Source organism: Grammomys surdaster, unplaced genomic scaffold (genome assembly GCF_004785775.1).
Source record: "Grammomys surdaster isolate TR1022 unplaced genomic scaffold, NIH_TR_1.0 130, whole genome shotgun sequence".
NCBI classification, from domain to species: Eukaryota; Metazoa; Chordata; class Mammalia; order Rodentia; family Muridae; genus Grammomys; species Grammomys surdaster.
In genome coordinates this window covers 4016162-4032499 of record NW_021604588.1, presented here as the reverse complement: position 1 = coordinate 4032499, position 16338 = coordinate 4016162, and the positions used below count along the sequence as shown (strand labels likewise).

General features: G+C 41.5%; 1 protein-coding gene across 2 annotated transcripts in view; it reads right to left on the bottom strand.

Moving 5' to 3' along the window:
- Positions 1-16338, bottom strand: part of Astn1 (astrotactin 1) — a 308690-nt gene that overhangs the window by 145437 nt on the left and 146915 nt on the right. For both annotated transcript variants that reach the window (XM_028759116.1, XM_028759110.1), the window contains exon 8: positions 7256-7340. In XM_028759116.1, the coding sequence (XP_028614949.1) occupies positions 7256-7340 (85 nt within the window). The remainder of the gene's footprint in view (positions 1-7255; positions 7341-16338) is intronic.

Sequence of the window (16338 nt, the reverse complement as noted above, 5' to 3'; positions counted from 1 at the left end):
AGGACCCACATCTCCAAACAAGCTGGCCAGGCCGCCGAGTCTGCTAAGCAAGTACAGTCTCTCCCACGGGTGCTGCTAGGGCCTCTTTCTTCTTCCCCTAACCCTCTTCTCGGCTGTGGGCTGTCCGACGTGAGCCCACATGCCCCCGTCTCAGCCCTCCGAGCCAAGGGCTTGAGACCAATCGGTCCCTGGCTGCCCCAGAGCACAGGGGATCCCCAACCCCTTTCATTTTCTCGGCAGTGGGTTGTCCGACGTGAGCCCACGTGCCCCAAGAGCTCTGCATCCCCGTGGAACCTGAGTGAAAATTCCCCATGCTGGGCGGGGCCCCGCCGCGCTCGCCTGGTGTCGCAGGGAATAAACTCAGCCAAGATCCCGTGTCACGGTAGACACACGGACACACAACACAACAGAGATTCACGCCCGCGCGTGCCCACGCATGGGCCTACATCGTTCCCTACAGGTGGTAGAGGATCCGGACAAAGCCAGCTCCAAGAGTATCCCCCGCTGGCGTCCGCCAAGACCCTCTCCATGGAACCGTGAGTAACTCCAGCCTAGTCCCTAAGACTAGACGGCTCTCTATATCCTTTCTCCCTCTTTCTCTCTCCACGTGTTTCGGGCCAACGTTTTCTCTAAATCTTAGCTACCACTAGCTCCTGCCTGACTCAAAAGAGTAGATCTCTCTCCCTCTTCTCCACGTGTTCGCTACAAAATGGCGGAGACCCCTTAATCGCCATTCTTTACCCCTCCCCCCAAGAAATCTCCCGCGCTCTGCCTGCCAAGAGGTTTGCCCCTCCCCCAGGGGTTAACTTTTCGCGCTAAAATTCCTCCACTCCCCGCCATTTGCGGCCGGCTGGTTATACCCCAGCTGACTTGCCTGTAAAACAGAGCTGGCTCTCTGTTTGTCCCTTCCCCACTAGTCCCCTTCTAAGTCATTTGCGGCCAGCCATCACCCAGCTGGTTTGCCTGTTAGCAGAGAGAGTCTGAGACTCCATCTGCGTCCCTTCGCCTTTGTCTAACTTACAATTTCTTTCTCAACCTCTAGGTGTCACACAGCCTTTCACTCCTTCTGACTCTGCTACCAAACTTCTATGTTTTTCGCTTTAAACTTTTCTTCAAAGTTAGCCTTTCTTTTCTCTAAGAAAAACAACAGGGGGAATTCCTTGGCCTCCCTGCTAGAACATCCAGGTGGTAACCCAAACCACCACATGGCAAAACAGGCCTTTCCTCCACTACTTCTAAATCTACCATTAATGCCTTTTCCCCTAACAGGAATGCCTAGAACAACAGTGTTTGTAAAAAAGGCCGCCACAGCGGCGCAAGCCCGCCGCCGTGGCGGGTCCCCACATCAGGGAGGGAGATCCTACGGTTCCAGCGGCCTGAGGGCCTTGGCGGCGGCAGGCCCCAGTAACACGAGGAAGTCCTTGGTTCCAAAAAGGTTTATTGACATGACGGATAATAGATGGATCTAGGCGTATCCCCCAAAAACTCAGGGCCGTCCTGAGTTATATAGGGAGGGAGAAAGGGGGAGGATTAGGGGAAGATCTGGGGGAGGAATGTTTAATTTGCTCTGCCCTCTGGCCTTCATTAGTATGTAAATCTCTAAGGCCTGAGGCCTATCGCCTGGGTGACTCTATGGAGATCTGTGACTGTTTTTCAGGATCCTAGGTGATGGGAGGGACCGAACTCCTGCCGGTTCTCATGAGGAATTCCACAGAGAATCTCGGGGTTCTAAGTACCTGCTCAACCATGACCCAGGATACCCTTATGCAGTCCCACAGCAGAGTCAGTATCTGAGGATGTCCTCTAAAAGGTGTCATGTAGGGGATGGTTCTGATGTTTTGATTGGGAATCTGCATGTGAACACTGAAGTCCTATTCCCCAGTTGGTTCTTGGTCAATCAATAAAGATGCTACCTGCCAATGAGCTGGGCAGGAACTTTGAGTATTCCTACAGGCAAGCTAGCAGATGAGAGTTAAAAAAGATTCCACTATGTGTTAGAGGGAAAAAGAGCCATCAGCCATGTGAGATCTTGGGCAGAGTGGCCATCGAATACTTCCTCCACTAGGGTCTAGAGTAGCAGGCAAGAGATTAGAGACCAACTGAGCTGAGGAAAGATTTAGGATGCTGAGCTAGGACAAAAAGTGAACAATGAAAGTTGAGGGCAGATTTATGGTGATGAGCTGGGAGTGAAAAGAAGAGTGAGATGACCAAGGAAGGCTTAGAAGAGCTTAACCATTGAGCTAAAGCATATAAAAAATAAGCGTGTGTGTGTGTGTGTGTGTATGTGTGTGTGTGTCTTTCATTCTCGAATCTGAGGGAACCTAGGCACAGCTGGTAGCATGGTTCAGCCAGAGCTTGAGGCAGGGTAGTGGGAACTACCTGCTACAGTGTCATCTCCCTGGGCAGCCATGAGAAAAGGAGATAGCCTGTGAACAGGGTCATTCCTGACAACAGCTTTTAAATCCTTGGAAGAACACCTGTTCATTTCTCTCAGCAGGTCTCTGCCCATATCATGAGTTATCACTTTGTCTTTATCCTTCGGCATTGAAACCAGTAATATTTTATATTTCTCTATTGGAGAATCTCCTTGGTGTTGTCCTCTGCAGCTAAGATGCCAGAATAAGTAATCAGACTATTATTTACCAGGAATCTCCAAAAGCATGAGTTTAATCTAATTGTGGTATTCTGAAAGATGTATCTAGAGGCCCTTGAGTACACTTTTAATTTAACAAAAAGCCATTATTATGGCCTTCCTTAATAACTCCGAAGTATCTAAATAAATTTGGGTGTCTCTTTTCTTCTCCGATATTCTCATGTAAATCAATCTCTCTTGCTTCTTCCACCCTCATTTACTGTTTTCATTTCTCATCAGTGAACATTTTCAATTTATCTCTGTTGTCCTAGCAAACAAATATTAAATACAACCTCCAACAGGCTCAGGCTGTGTCAAGAAGCCACAGGGATGGGAGGACAAAAAATTACCTGGAAAAGTCACACAAGGAAGACAGAAGACACAGACACCATGGCACTGGTTTGGATGTTTCAGCCCTGGGTTCTCTCCCTGGCAATTGAATGATACAGAAAGTCCTGACCAAGAGTGCTTGATTTTGTTGTCAGCATCAAAGATCAAGGATGTATCTTCCAACATCTCATGTTCTTTGAATGATCCATTAGAAATCTATTATCCATGGCTTTCCTTAAGTAATAGTGAAACTAATTTTACTTTTAGTGAAAATGTTTCTTTTGTGCAATGAATTCAAGCATTTTATAACCTTCCACTTGGACCACTTCAACTGTGCAAGCTGGAACAGCTGACTTTACCATGTAGGTTAACACATGAATGTCTCAAACTGCTTGCTTTCTCCTGGGCATTTCTGGCAGGACTGAGGTACCAGAATTATTGTAATATAAGTATTTAATAGATTTTAGACATAGGCTCTCTAATTATCAGCCATTCTCTTCTATTTGTCTACTTTTACCCATTATGCTAGCTTTTACCCATTTTAGCTTTTTTTCCTGGCTATGTGCAAGAGACTTTTAAACTAAATTATCTTTACTACTTATCTACCATTCCTATAAACCCAAGGTCCTCATGTCTCTACTCATTAAATAGAACAATTAAAAAACCTGACTTCTCCATGAAATTCTATCACAGTTCTTCCACCCTATCTAAGTCACCACTTAACTCTTCCCTCATTGACATTTGCTCAAAATCTTTCTCCTGGTAGGTCTTAGAACAATTTGAAATTTCATTGCATGCCCATTTTCCTATGTGGACTATTAGTTATTCCAGAATAGAAACTCCACCTTGCTTTTAGGCATAATAACCGCACATGTTCTTCACCTAGAGAGTAATGGGATAAACATTTACTAAAAACATAAATAAATTGAAGAGTAGATGATAGAACATAGGGGTAACAGCCATTTTTTAAACACACTGGCTCATTCCTACACACACACACTGTACAATCATAAAGATACTACTGATTCATATGTATTTATGCTCACACTACACTCTATACAATCATACAGACACTATATATTCTCACACAGTCATACATATTCTCTCACATATACACACACTGTAAAATTATACAGTCACTAAATATTTATACACACACACACTCATACACTGTCAATCATACAAACACCATATATTTACATATACTCACACTCACACACTCTCTAGTCATACAGACACTATGTATTTACACACATACACACACACACACACACGGTCCAATCATGCAGACACTAAATATTTACATACACTCACACACACTCTACTATCATACAGATGCTACAGATTTACATACACTCATACGCTCAGATATGCATACACATTCACACACTGTACCATCATATAGATAGTACATATTTACATGCACTCAAATATAACTACACACACACACACTCACACACACACTCAAGCACACTCACAGGACTGTAGGAGATAGAGCAGGTAGCAGCTGCCTAGCATTTCAGATCTAACTCATCTTCCTCACAGAAGCATCCATTTGTAACAATTTGTATGAATGTCCTTGATTAACTTTCTTTTTTCTCTGAAAATCACAAATGCTTGTTTTGCTACCTTTTCCTTGCTTATCAACCTTACTTTCTCACAAAGGACTTCAACCATTAGTGGCTCTGGATTTGGGTTTTGTGCCTAGAATAAACCGACTGCAGTTTGAATGTATGCCATATCAGAATGTTAAGAGGAAAACATAAGTACTCCTTATGTGGGCTGTTCACCTTCACCTTCTAGAACATTAAATGAAAATTCCAGGAAAATCAAACTTACCATTGATTTTCCCATAACGCTCTAATATGTATCATCATTTAGAAATCTGTCAGGCAGTTTTCAATTCAAATGATAGTCTTTACATTCAAACCAATTTCGATTAATTTGGGGAAAATCATCTAAAGAAACATTACATTAGTTTGGTACCCTGACTTAAATCACAATGTATGGCATCTTCTACTTTTCACTTATGGTTTTATTTCAGGAGGAAAACTGCATCCATTTGTCTGGCATTGTATTATAAATATAAATTCAAGCTGCTTATCACTCCTGCTCCAATGTCCTCAAGATACTCCTCTCCATCCTGGTAATAGTTGTTCTATAATTTTATTATTGTCTACAATGAGACCTCATAGACAGTGATGATCATAGAATAATGGAAATTAGAGATGGAGATGACAGATTAGGTGTCTTTGTCTATTTCCTGGGGCTAATGTTCTCGTCAGTCTACAGCTCAGTGCTTTAGTCTATTTTGTTCCTAAGGACAGCAATGCTGGCACCTCTACCATTTCCCCCTGAGGCTCTTGTCTGCATCCTAAGACTGTCTCTACATCCAGCCATAGGGAATAACAAAGGCTTTGCAATTACCAAGTGAAGTCAGGCCCATCCTCACACAATACATCTACAAGGCTAGGGATGTAGAAGCTTGAGGGATTAACTACCAAATCCAATCACAGGCAGAGGGCCAGGCCAGATCATTTAGAGCAAATGTGAAATGATATCTCGTAGTTGTTTTCTTCAGTGGCAAGATTGCAGGCTATGAGATAGAGACGTGGTTATCCATCACCTTTTACAACTCAGTAAGAATCGTGGTCAGCTAAGATTCTCAGCCATCACATAAGCCAAAGGGCTGGCTCCACAGCAACTGTGCAAACAACTCAGTGGGAATCACAGTCAGGGGAAAACGCAGAATTTAACCACTGAATGCCATTCTATATTCATATCATACCTAACTTGACAACATCTATTAGTCAGTCTTCTACTTTCTTCTCTAAAATACTTTCCTTTATAATTTTTGGGTTGCCTACCTGCTAAAAGCTCACATTCCATACAAACCAAGGCATTCTTCATTCTCACTAACACAAAACTCTTCTGGCATTTGGACTTCCCTAACTTTTCTGACCTGTGATCCAGATTTCCTTTTCCTGACTTCATTTACTCTTGTTCTTATCACTTAACTTCGACTGGGTTCCAGAACATTTGCCCTCTTCCACAGCAATGGGCATCTATCACACCTTGACTAGTCATCAGCTGGCTAAGTCATCAGAGTTGAGTTCTTCTTGTCCCTTATCATAAATCACTCCCTTGGGCTCCTCAATCATTTTTATTGCTCTTCTCTAAACTCTCACCCATTTGTCACTATATTTATTGCTTTGAGAGTCTAGAACTGCACTCAATATTCCAGGATCTCATCAGGGGATCATGTACAGGGGGCTGATGATTGACCCAGGAGTGAGAGTTTCTAGGATAATGTCAGAAATGACATTGGTTTTAGGGGTGTTTGTCTGTTTTTTTGTTTGTTTGTTTGTTTTCCATGTTGTCAGGTTACCAACAATCTAATTTTCAGTCCAATCAATCACTCACCCACATGCCTTTGCCTTGATTTCCTTCAGATTCTCCCTATCCCATTGATTGCTATTATTAGTTAGCATTTATTGACCTTTCTCTCCATTTGACTAATGCATAAAGCAAGCTCTTAGAATTCAAAACAAGACACAAAAACTGCTTTTACCAATCATCACAACACTAGACATATAATGGTGATGACTCCCTAGTGATATAGTTGGCTAATTTCATTAACTAATAGAGTTAAATCTACTAACATGGTAAATTTATGTTATGTATATTTTATTACAGTACAAACATTCAAAAATGTAAAAAAAAAAGAATAGATAAACTAGCTACTCTTCTGAAGTCACATGTAGTTGTGGGCAAATAAAAGTCATACAAAGAAATGGTAACTGGGAATCAGGCACAAACACTCTTCCTCAGTGCCAAGCACTTCCTGAGTCTTGTATGTCACGCCTGCTGACAATGCTGCTGGGAACTTTGTTTTTTGTTTTTTGTTTTGTTTTGTTTTTTGACTCCTGTCAGTCATTCGAGTGACTCATCAAGCTCCAAGAGCTACTGCAGAGTCTTTGTGGCTTCATGTGTCTCAGGCAGGTGGAGGTGGAATAGAAAAGAAGAGAAAGGCAGCTTCATTTTCAGATCCCAGCTGGAGGCTGCAGGGCTACGAGAGTCAAAGGCATCTTTTCTTGACTCGTAAATAGAGGAGAAGGTGGCATGGATGTCATTGTCATGGTATGACTATGGATAGTCAGGGTGACATTTTTACTACAGACTGTTCAGAATACAACCACTCATTAACTCTGCTTCTTTGTGTATAGTTGCTCCCATGATGGCTGTGTGAGAAAACAGTGACTTGGGAAACTGCCAATTTGTCATCTCACTTACCCCTGGTTGGTTCCCCATTCATTTCGAATGCAAAGGTGCTTGTGGACAGGATCCTTCATGTAGCCTTCATAGCATAGACATTCCCCTTAGGATCAGGGTAGGAAGAAGAAAGAAACACAAGTAGATCAACTACCATATCTGTAATTGAGTAAGTTAATATGAAATGATCGGATTAAACACAGACTTCAATAATAGCAGACATGATACACATAATCCCATTGTGTCCCAATGCTCCTCTCCACTGCCCTCATGAATGAATAGCCCTATTTTCCAATGCAAAATGATTTTATACATTGAGGTATCTCCTGAAATCTGCAAAGGACCTAGGGTGTGTGCTATGTAAGCACAAAGATCAGGGGTCTTTGAAGAAGGAGACACTTTATGTTCATTTTCTCAATTCTAAGGTACTGTAGGACAATTAGCAAGTGATGGTAAATGTTTGACGTCTACACTCGTGAACTGTTTGAAGTACTTCTAAGAATCTGAAACTTAGGTATTGTTACTGTATTATTTTGATATGAAAAACCAAAGGTTGATCAACTTATAAGACTTATCAGCCTCTCAAAAATGACACACTTAATACTTGAACCTATGACTATATGACCTAAGGCACTATCACCATGCCACAATTGTTCCACAAAACAGCCTTGGTAATTCGAGGAGGTTGCAAAATCCTCTTCTGGTTTTGTAGGCACTCCAGTTTTTTCGAGTGAAAATGTCTATCTTTTGAAGGTAGTAAACAAGTATCTGCAAGCCTGCATGGTTCAGAATCTTCCTACTCTTCCATATCATTAGTTTTATAGGAGTTTTTTTTACTTTATTTTTGTATACTGAGAGGTCCCACAACCTTCTGGAATTGCATATTGGATTTCCTATGTGACATATCAGTCTTTCCAAGGCAGGGTCTCATGGCCTTCATCCAGTTCAGTAGCAAACTTGAGGTTTCCCACAGGATTAACAGCCATCACTCTGTTGAGTACTAAAGACAGTAGCTGTTGCTTCCTGATGTGTCTGTCTGCTTGGTGCTACTTGTCTCTGAACCATGTGCTAAGTTACACTAAAGCTTTTGCTCTTAATCTTCGAAAGGCTGATTATTTAGTTTTTAACCAGTGCAATAATGAAGCGTGACTTCTTGAAATTTGTAAATAACAAATTCACGAAGGTGCCAAATCCTGAGGAGACAATATGTGTCCAGTCTATTTATCTCCTAAGGAAGGGAAACTTCAGATGGATATAAATAGAACAGCAGCTTTAAATGCTATTTCCTCTTTATGAAGATAAAACTTAATAAAAAGCGAAGGGAATGACTCCAATAAAGAAGAGCCTGAACAGTGTGAGTGGGGCAATTTTTGTTTCAGATTTTTGCTCATGCATTTTAAGATCTACCTAGAAGGTATTGCCACTCACGGCCTCTATACCAACTAACAGCTACTTGACCTCCATCCCAGGCACACTCAGCTCCATGTACTGGTGGGCAGAGTGAAAATGGGAAACACTGTAGTTTTAGAAGACTCTAAAGAGTATTAGAGATCAGTACATTATTTTATGTAAGGAAAATTCTGACTTTCGTATCACAGGCTATCTTGGAACCTACTGACCTACTTCAGGCCCAAATGTATTACCTTCATTGGTACTAGGCTTTAGATACAAATGCCCATGGAGCTTAAAGTGAAACATCAGAAATACAGTCTGAAATTAGGTGGCCGGTGATAAGACCTGCCAACGATGGCCACTTTATGATAAAAGGAAAGAGAAATAAGATTTTTAAAAGCAGGTTTCAGAGCTAAGAAAATGGAGAATAAGGCTTTATGCTTTTAAGAATTCCAAAGAAAGCTAAAGCCCCAAGGATAAGGTTGATTTCAAACAAGTGGGCTTTACATAGATACTGTGGGGATTAATTGCTTGTCTTGTGTTATGGCAAACGAAGAACAAAAGCAATTTATGGGTTATTTTGGCTCATTCTTACAGTCTGTCATAGTGGCATAGTTGCATCTACAACCAAGAAATGAAGGACAATGAATGCTGGTACTCAGCTGGCTTTATCTTTTTTATCCAGTTCAGGTCTCTAGCCTTTGGAACAGTACCTATTATATATATGACAGGTCTTCTAGCCTCAATTATCCTCATCTAAATAACCAGCATGGACAGGCCCAGAGGCTTGTCCTATTATGTAAAGTTAACAATCATATTAACCATCAAACTATGGTTAAAATGTTAAATAATTAAAATGTTTAATCTGAGAGTATAGCTCAGTGGTAAAGTGTTTATTGCTCAATTATAAGAATATGAGTGTGGATTCCCAGCATTCATGGAAAAGCCAGGCACGGTAGTAAGTGCTTGTAACACTAGTTCTTGAGGTGGAGACAGGTGGAGTAAAGAACACAAGGGTCAGCCAATCTACCAGAAGGGGTGAATTCTAGATTCAATAAGGGACCCTGTGTTAATTGTCTAAAAATCTATAGACAATAATAGACGAAGATAACTAAAGTGGATCTCTAGAATATATATATATATATATTGTGTGTGTGTGTGTGGTATCTATAGCAATACCCACAATATCAAGATATCTAAGCCAATTAATGGCTTAAATGCTCAACTGTGTCTTTTTCTTTTTGGAAATGTACTCTCCTGATTGCCCACATGGCCAATTAGACAAGAATAGGATGCTAAGAAGAAAAATGTATTAATCATAGGAGAGTATCAAGTACATCTATCTGATTCTCAGGTTGGTCTCAATTGGACCTTGGGATGTACTTCAGTTGGTGGAGTGCTTGCCCAGCATGTTGGATCTTGGGTTCAATCCCTAGTATCATGTAAACTAGACATGGTAGAAAATGCCTGTAATTTCACTCAGCACTCGGGAGGTAGAGGCAGAAGAGTCAAAAGCATAAGGTCCTTCTCAGCTACATAGTGATTTTGAGGCCATCCCAGACAACCTGAGACCCTGACTCAAAAACAGAAAATAACAAAAACACAAAATGAGAATAGTCTCAGCTGGACACCCTGTCTAGAATTAAGTATTAACAATAAAAGAGTATCTTCTTCTACATTTGATATCTGGTTATCACAAAACATATAAAAATAAATTCAGCAACAACTCTGAGTTCAAGCAGAGACCTATTTTCCTAATGACGTAAATACCTACCATTTGTACAGTGCATTTACCTCCTCAAATTGCCTTCATGGTCATTATCTCCACATGAAGCTTCCATCACTCATTACCATGTGGGGACACACTGCTGACAACAGATAAAGCTTTTCCCCATATAATGGCATATGCCACCCTAAGTCAGAATCAGGAATTTTCAAACATACCAGGCTAGAGTTTGGGGATATCAAAAATCTGCCTCTCAACAGATCCTCATTTCTGGAATCCACCAAATTTTCCTCTTCCTCATTCCTCCTCAAACCAGTTTGGCCATATATACTGCAAGGAGTTCAGACTTGATGAGAAACGTTACTATAGAAACCAACTGCTAAATCTTGACTTCAAGAGGGGTTTCATGTAAGCAGAGACTCCGACTGTTAGCTGTGAATTTTAAAGACCCCAGAAGGGTGTTGGATGCCCTCCTAAGCCGAAGTGTTACAGTCTCTGCATCTGCTGTGACAGATGGCAGGGAACACATGAGGTGCTGACTCTGTGGTGGTGTACATAGGAATCCAACAGAAAGACGTGCCATGGCCACAGAGATGTGCCCAGCCAGGAGAACATAACATGTCACAGTGGCTGCTGGAGCTATTATGTGGATCACACTGTCAAAGAAGAAAACCCTCTGCAAGAGTGCAAGGGATAGAGATCCCTATGTGTACTTTTGTTTGGTACCAGGACAATCACCTTGAGCCACCTTGCATGGTGATTAAGACCTTTCATGATTTCCCATTCTACAGTTGCATGACTGAGTCACAAAACTCATCTAGGGATTAAGAAAGCCCTTGAAGCTATGGGGGTCCTCAAATTTAACTGAAATAACCACATTTGTTAGACTGTAAACCCAAATCAAGGCCAAAAGGCCTGAGTTATCACACTGTTTCAGATAGTGGTTGGCTTTTATTAAATAGAACTGGTTGTCCCTTGTCTAAAAAGAAAAAGTTCAACCACATGTGGGTAACATCAAATTGTGTAGTAATTCCCTACCACTGAGGGTTAGCAGAAGAAAGCCATGCCCAGGGCTGAATGACCTCCATGGAACTCTGAGAGAGAAGACATGGAACATGCTAAAGCTTATTCCCAAAGGAAGGTGCTTTAATGGAGTATCAGAAGAAAATCTGGAGTGAGTATGCAATCCAGGTTATAGCTGAAAAATGGGAACTGAGCTCTATTGATATGGGTTAAAAATTCTGAGAGAGAGAGAGAGAGAGAGAGAGAGAGAGAGAGAGAGAGAGAGAGAGGCTGAGGCAGTGGCACAGAGCAAGCAAAGAGGTTGAAACTGAATCATCTGGAAACCTGGTTGATACTTTTGACCTGGTTGTGTTGGCCATAGAATGATCTAAGAACGGATTTTTGAGAACGTATTATATAGATATTTAAACAGTCAAGTTTGAGTTTTCTTGGATGCCTGTGCTCCTTGTAGACATAAAAAGGTTACATATCTTGAAAAAGGCAGTGGAGGCTGTGGCCAGAATGGATGTGCCTGAGAAATGAAGCAGGTGTCAGAGGCCTCCAAACTGCTCAGATGGCAGAACAAAGGCTTGGAATGAGTAGAGAGAAAAGCCAATGAAACTGCATAGTCTGTCATCAGAAAACAAAGTGGAAATGAACAACCACAAAAAGTTACCCTTAGAAATCACAGGTAAAGTCAGCCTATGACAGGATCTCATAGACACTAAGCTTAAGGCTTAATGCTTTGTGATTTTCCAACCTGATCAGAGATTCTCTTGTGGTTGAGGGCAGTCTGGTAAGGTTGGTAAGAAATTAGCAGTTGGCAGAAGGCCTTGTCAGAAACTGAACTCTCAACAGCCACACAAAAGGTAAGAGAGTAACCCTAAGCCTTCTATCTAGATGTCCTTCCAGAAGGGCAGCATGAGAAAAAAACATTACAAAATGACCAGAAATGTGGTTTCTGGTATATGCATTCTGACACAATATATTCTGATATGTACTCTGAATTTACAGTCCAGCTGGGCTATTAACTGAGCAAGGGTGTTAAGCCAGTTTGTCAACATCTCTCTAAAGTGGAGATAAAAATACTGTCTGCTTTGTAGGGTTGTGCAGGGAGCTTTGATTGTCTAAGCAAATCACAGTGACAATAACATGATGGGCTCCTGACAAACACCACCTAGCACATTTTTTTTTGTCAAAAGCATTTTCCCACATGTTTTCCACCTGACATTACAAAGCAGTGAGGAGATAGTCCACAGCGTATTATGTGAAGTCATCAGCAAGTCTGAACCTAATGACAAGTCTCCTAAATCTTCCCCAAACCAGGTACTAGGACTGACTCATCACAAGTTGATACCCACTAGGAGAGGATCACAATGCTTAGGAGAGATTACACATGGCAGGCATGATGGTCTCTCCTTTCTCAGGCACACCCACATAGAACGAGAAGGTCTGAGGAGTTGGGGTGATTATAAGAACATTTGCCAGTCTTGGTTTGCTATTGTCCAGGCTGGTCTCTGAGCTCTGTTACAAGTAACATGGTGTTAGAATATAAGTGGAGAGGAAGGCTGGAACTGGAATCAACCAGCAAATTTCCTATAGCCCTGATTTTTTTTATGGAACCTCATATATCTTTAGAAGTTCTAGAATGAAGATGGGCATATAGGAAGAGGGAGTCTAACAGGTTTCTCCCTTTGGATTGTTTTGTCCTTCTTTTGGTGTGTTTGTAGCCAATCACAAACTCATGTGCCTAAAGCAACATCACTTCATTATGGGACCAATATGGGTTCTATGGAGGTTAAGATTAAAGTATCTACAAAGTAAGTCTCAACAGAGCTATGGTTCAACAGAGCAAGTGAGAAGCTGCTTCCTGGCTTTAGAGGGTGTCTGCATGCCTGATTCATGACTTGCCCTTCATCTTTAAAGAATACAATCGCTTAATGAGTCATTCTTTCACCTTAGCACTTTGACTTATTTTCCCTTCTACTTTGAGATGTATTGTCATAGTACTGGGACACCCAGAAAATCTAGGGTAATCTTGCTTTTGTGACACCAGTTGTTAGGCAACTTCAATTCTATGTGCTATTTAACCTTTCGGTGCCATACAGCATCACACATCTACAGATTGTGGGGAGGAGGATGTGTGCATCTGGTGGAGTAAGTCCATGTTTCTATCTCTCACACGTGGTATTGTGGAGTTCTGTGCAGACGATGTGTAAATACACACTTAACTTTGGGACACTTTTAGGAAAGCTGCCTAAGGAGTGCTCCAGGCACCAAAGGCTGCTCCTTCGCAGTGCCTGAGCATCTGTGTTTGTGTGCTTGTGTGTTTATGGGTACGTGTGTCTGCGTGAAAAAAATACACAAGTGCATTTGCACAGCCCTATGCATCCATATGGGCAGACCCCTCAGCTCGGCTGGGAAAGCACATGTCCCAACACTCTGACATTTCCAAGTAAGCTAGCTGGAGGATTGCAAAAAATAGCGTCGACTTGACTCGAAGCCAATTCCCACACTCAGCTCTTTAGAGAAAGGCTCCTAGGATGGAGTGTGGGAGGCGATAAAGTTTCTTAGTGATGAGCGTGTGGGATGACCACATCATCACATGTGCAGAGAAAAGCAGCACAGAGGTGGGTGGGGTTCCAATCCCAGCATTAATGAAAATGAAAGGCTCCACAGCATCGTTTCTCAGCTGCCATGCCAAATGAAGATGTTGTCCTTTAGTTCTGTTTGCAGTGGGTTCTTATGTTTTGTATCCCTCGTGACTTTCCAGTTGCAAATTCATTAGTTGTTAGAGATACTGGAAAACCATTTGCAAGAGAGGGGCTTTCCACATTCATTTTTTAAGAAAGATTAGAAATTAGACATCTGTAAGGGGCTAGAAGGTATAGATATGAAACTTCTCTATAGACAACCAGCTTCCTGGCATACCCAGTAGGAACGTTCAGTCCAGGTTACCTCCTAAAGAGTTGAGTGACAAACATGTCAGACTTAGCATACCTGAGCAGTTACATTTAACAACCCTATTTTTGCTCTGACTTCATAATAGGCTAAACATGAACTCTTCTTATCCATCGCCATGGGACTCTGGGTAAATCAGGCCCAGATAATCAAATGTTATGTAAAGTAAGAAGGCAGCTCTTGTCTAACCCTCCCAAGTGTAGAAAAGCCGTACCCTCCTTTCCACAAGCAATTGCAGGCCCTTGATTTCCTTTCAAGGCCAAGAGGAAAGATGTAAGATCCTCTGGAGATCTTGTTGCTCTCAGAAGTGAGTTTAACAGCTAAGATTGTCCCAAATCCTCCTAATCCTAACCAGCTGGAGAACGAGGGTACCAGAGACCAGCTCTGCTACATGGAGAGTTCCCACCTCTGAGATGAGCTCTTTTTAATTTCTTCCAAGCACACTAGCTTTTGGGCATAGTGCACAGCCCATCTGTTTGGTTTGGTGTTTGCCTGACAGCGTAGGAGGGACAGCAAGCAAGCACCGTCTTAGACATCAGATGTTGAGAGTGCTGTACTTTCTCTTCCATATGGGGACCTAGAATCTCTGTGGTGGGCCCACGTAAAAAATAAGTTTGAAACCTCAGAACATGAACTTTAGATGTCACAGTTACCTGCTACTTTCTCAAAGAGATTTAATAATGGATTATAACTAAATACAGAGCATATGTCTTAGGCTACATCTGTAGGAAGACCTATCTGAACTGAGCTTTCTGAAGATACACCCCTCCCCCAGCCTGTCTGAGGAGTTACACATGACAAAGATCTTGAGGATTTGGTTCATGACCCCTTCCTTTGTTCTGTAGTGTTACACTTCTTAAGGTTTCACCAGTGGTACTCTAGCTCCTGAAAATTCTTTTTGTAGTGGCTACGATATATGAACTTCTTACTATGGCTTAAATGTAAAATTTTGTCAACTACTTGGTCCCCAGTTGGTGGCACTGGAAGGTCACTTTTGGACATGAGGGTTAGCTTGTAGGTGTAGGGGCATAGAAGTAGAGGTAAGGACCAAAGTTCCTAGGCTAGCTTCACTTTCAGCTAGGCTCTTTGATCCATAATGATGTAAAGCCATTTTCCTACTATATAGAACCCTATATGCCATGACTTCCCTTCCAGAATGGACTGTGTTTTCCTTCAACCATGAGCCAAAATAGATCCTTGCTCTTCTAAGTTGTTTCTGTTTAATATTCTATCTTGGTAATCAGAAGAGTAAAGACCCTTCTTACCACAAAAGTGCAAGTCTACCCGGCATAGAGACCTGGGCTCCTGGGCATGCAACACTCCAGGAGGGAGGCAGCAACTCCTCTTCACAATGAATGAATCTGGGCCTCACTCAGAACTACCCTAGTCTTGCGGGATGGAGTCACACACTTAAACATGTAAACAGCTTTTCTTTAGTGATCTATCTCTAAAATTCATTGGAAGCAAAATAAATTCCTACGTGCCCCACTTTTTTTTGTTGAGAGGTTTGTCTTAATAGTATTTATAAAAATAAAAAATTCTAAAGCCTTCTAAATCCAAAGCAACACGACTGTTTAAATGAGTTATGGTACAGATGTATAATACAACAGCAAATGACCATTAAAATGTTACTGAGCATTTTGATTATGGAAAAGTCTTATGGAATATTAAGGAGACAAATTCAGGAAAACTCAACTAGACTTCCTATGCTTCCAGGAAACCTTTAAAAAAATTATGCATAGACTTGTAATGGAAATAACGGACATGAAGAGCTTTAAATTGTTTATCTAGGAGACAGAAATAAAGATGATTATCATTTTCTTTTATACTACTTTTTATACTAAACATGAATTAATTTTGCAATCATAAATAGATAGTCACAGTAGCTAGAGAATGACAAAATGGACCATGGAAGTTATTCCAAACTGGCCTTTGCAGAGTAAGCCTGTGGTTAAGATTCTGCCCAGGCTTCTGCTGGACTAGTGCATGTTTTTATGCTCAGTGACTCAACCACATGGTGCTA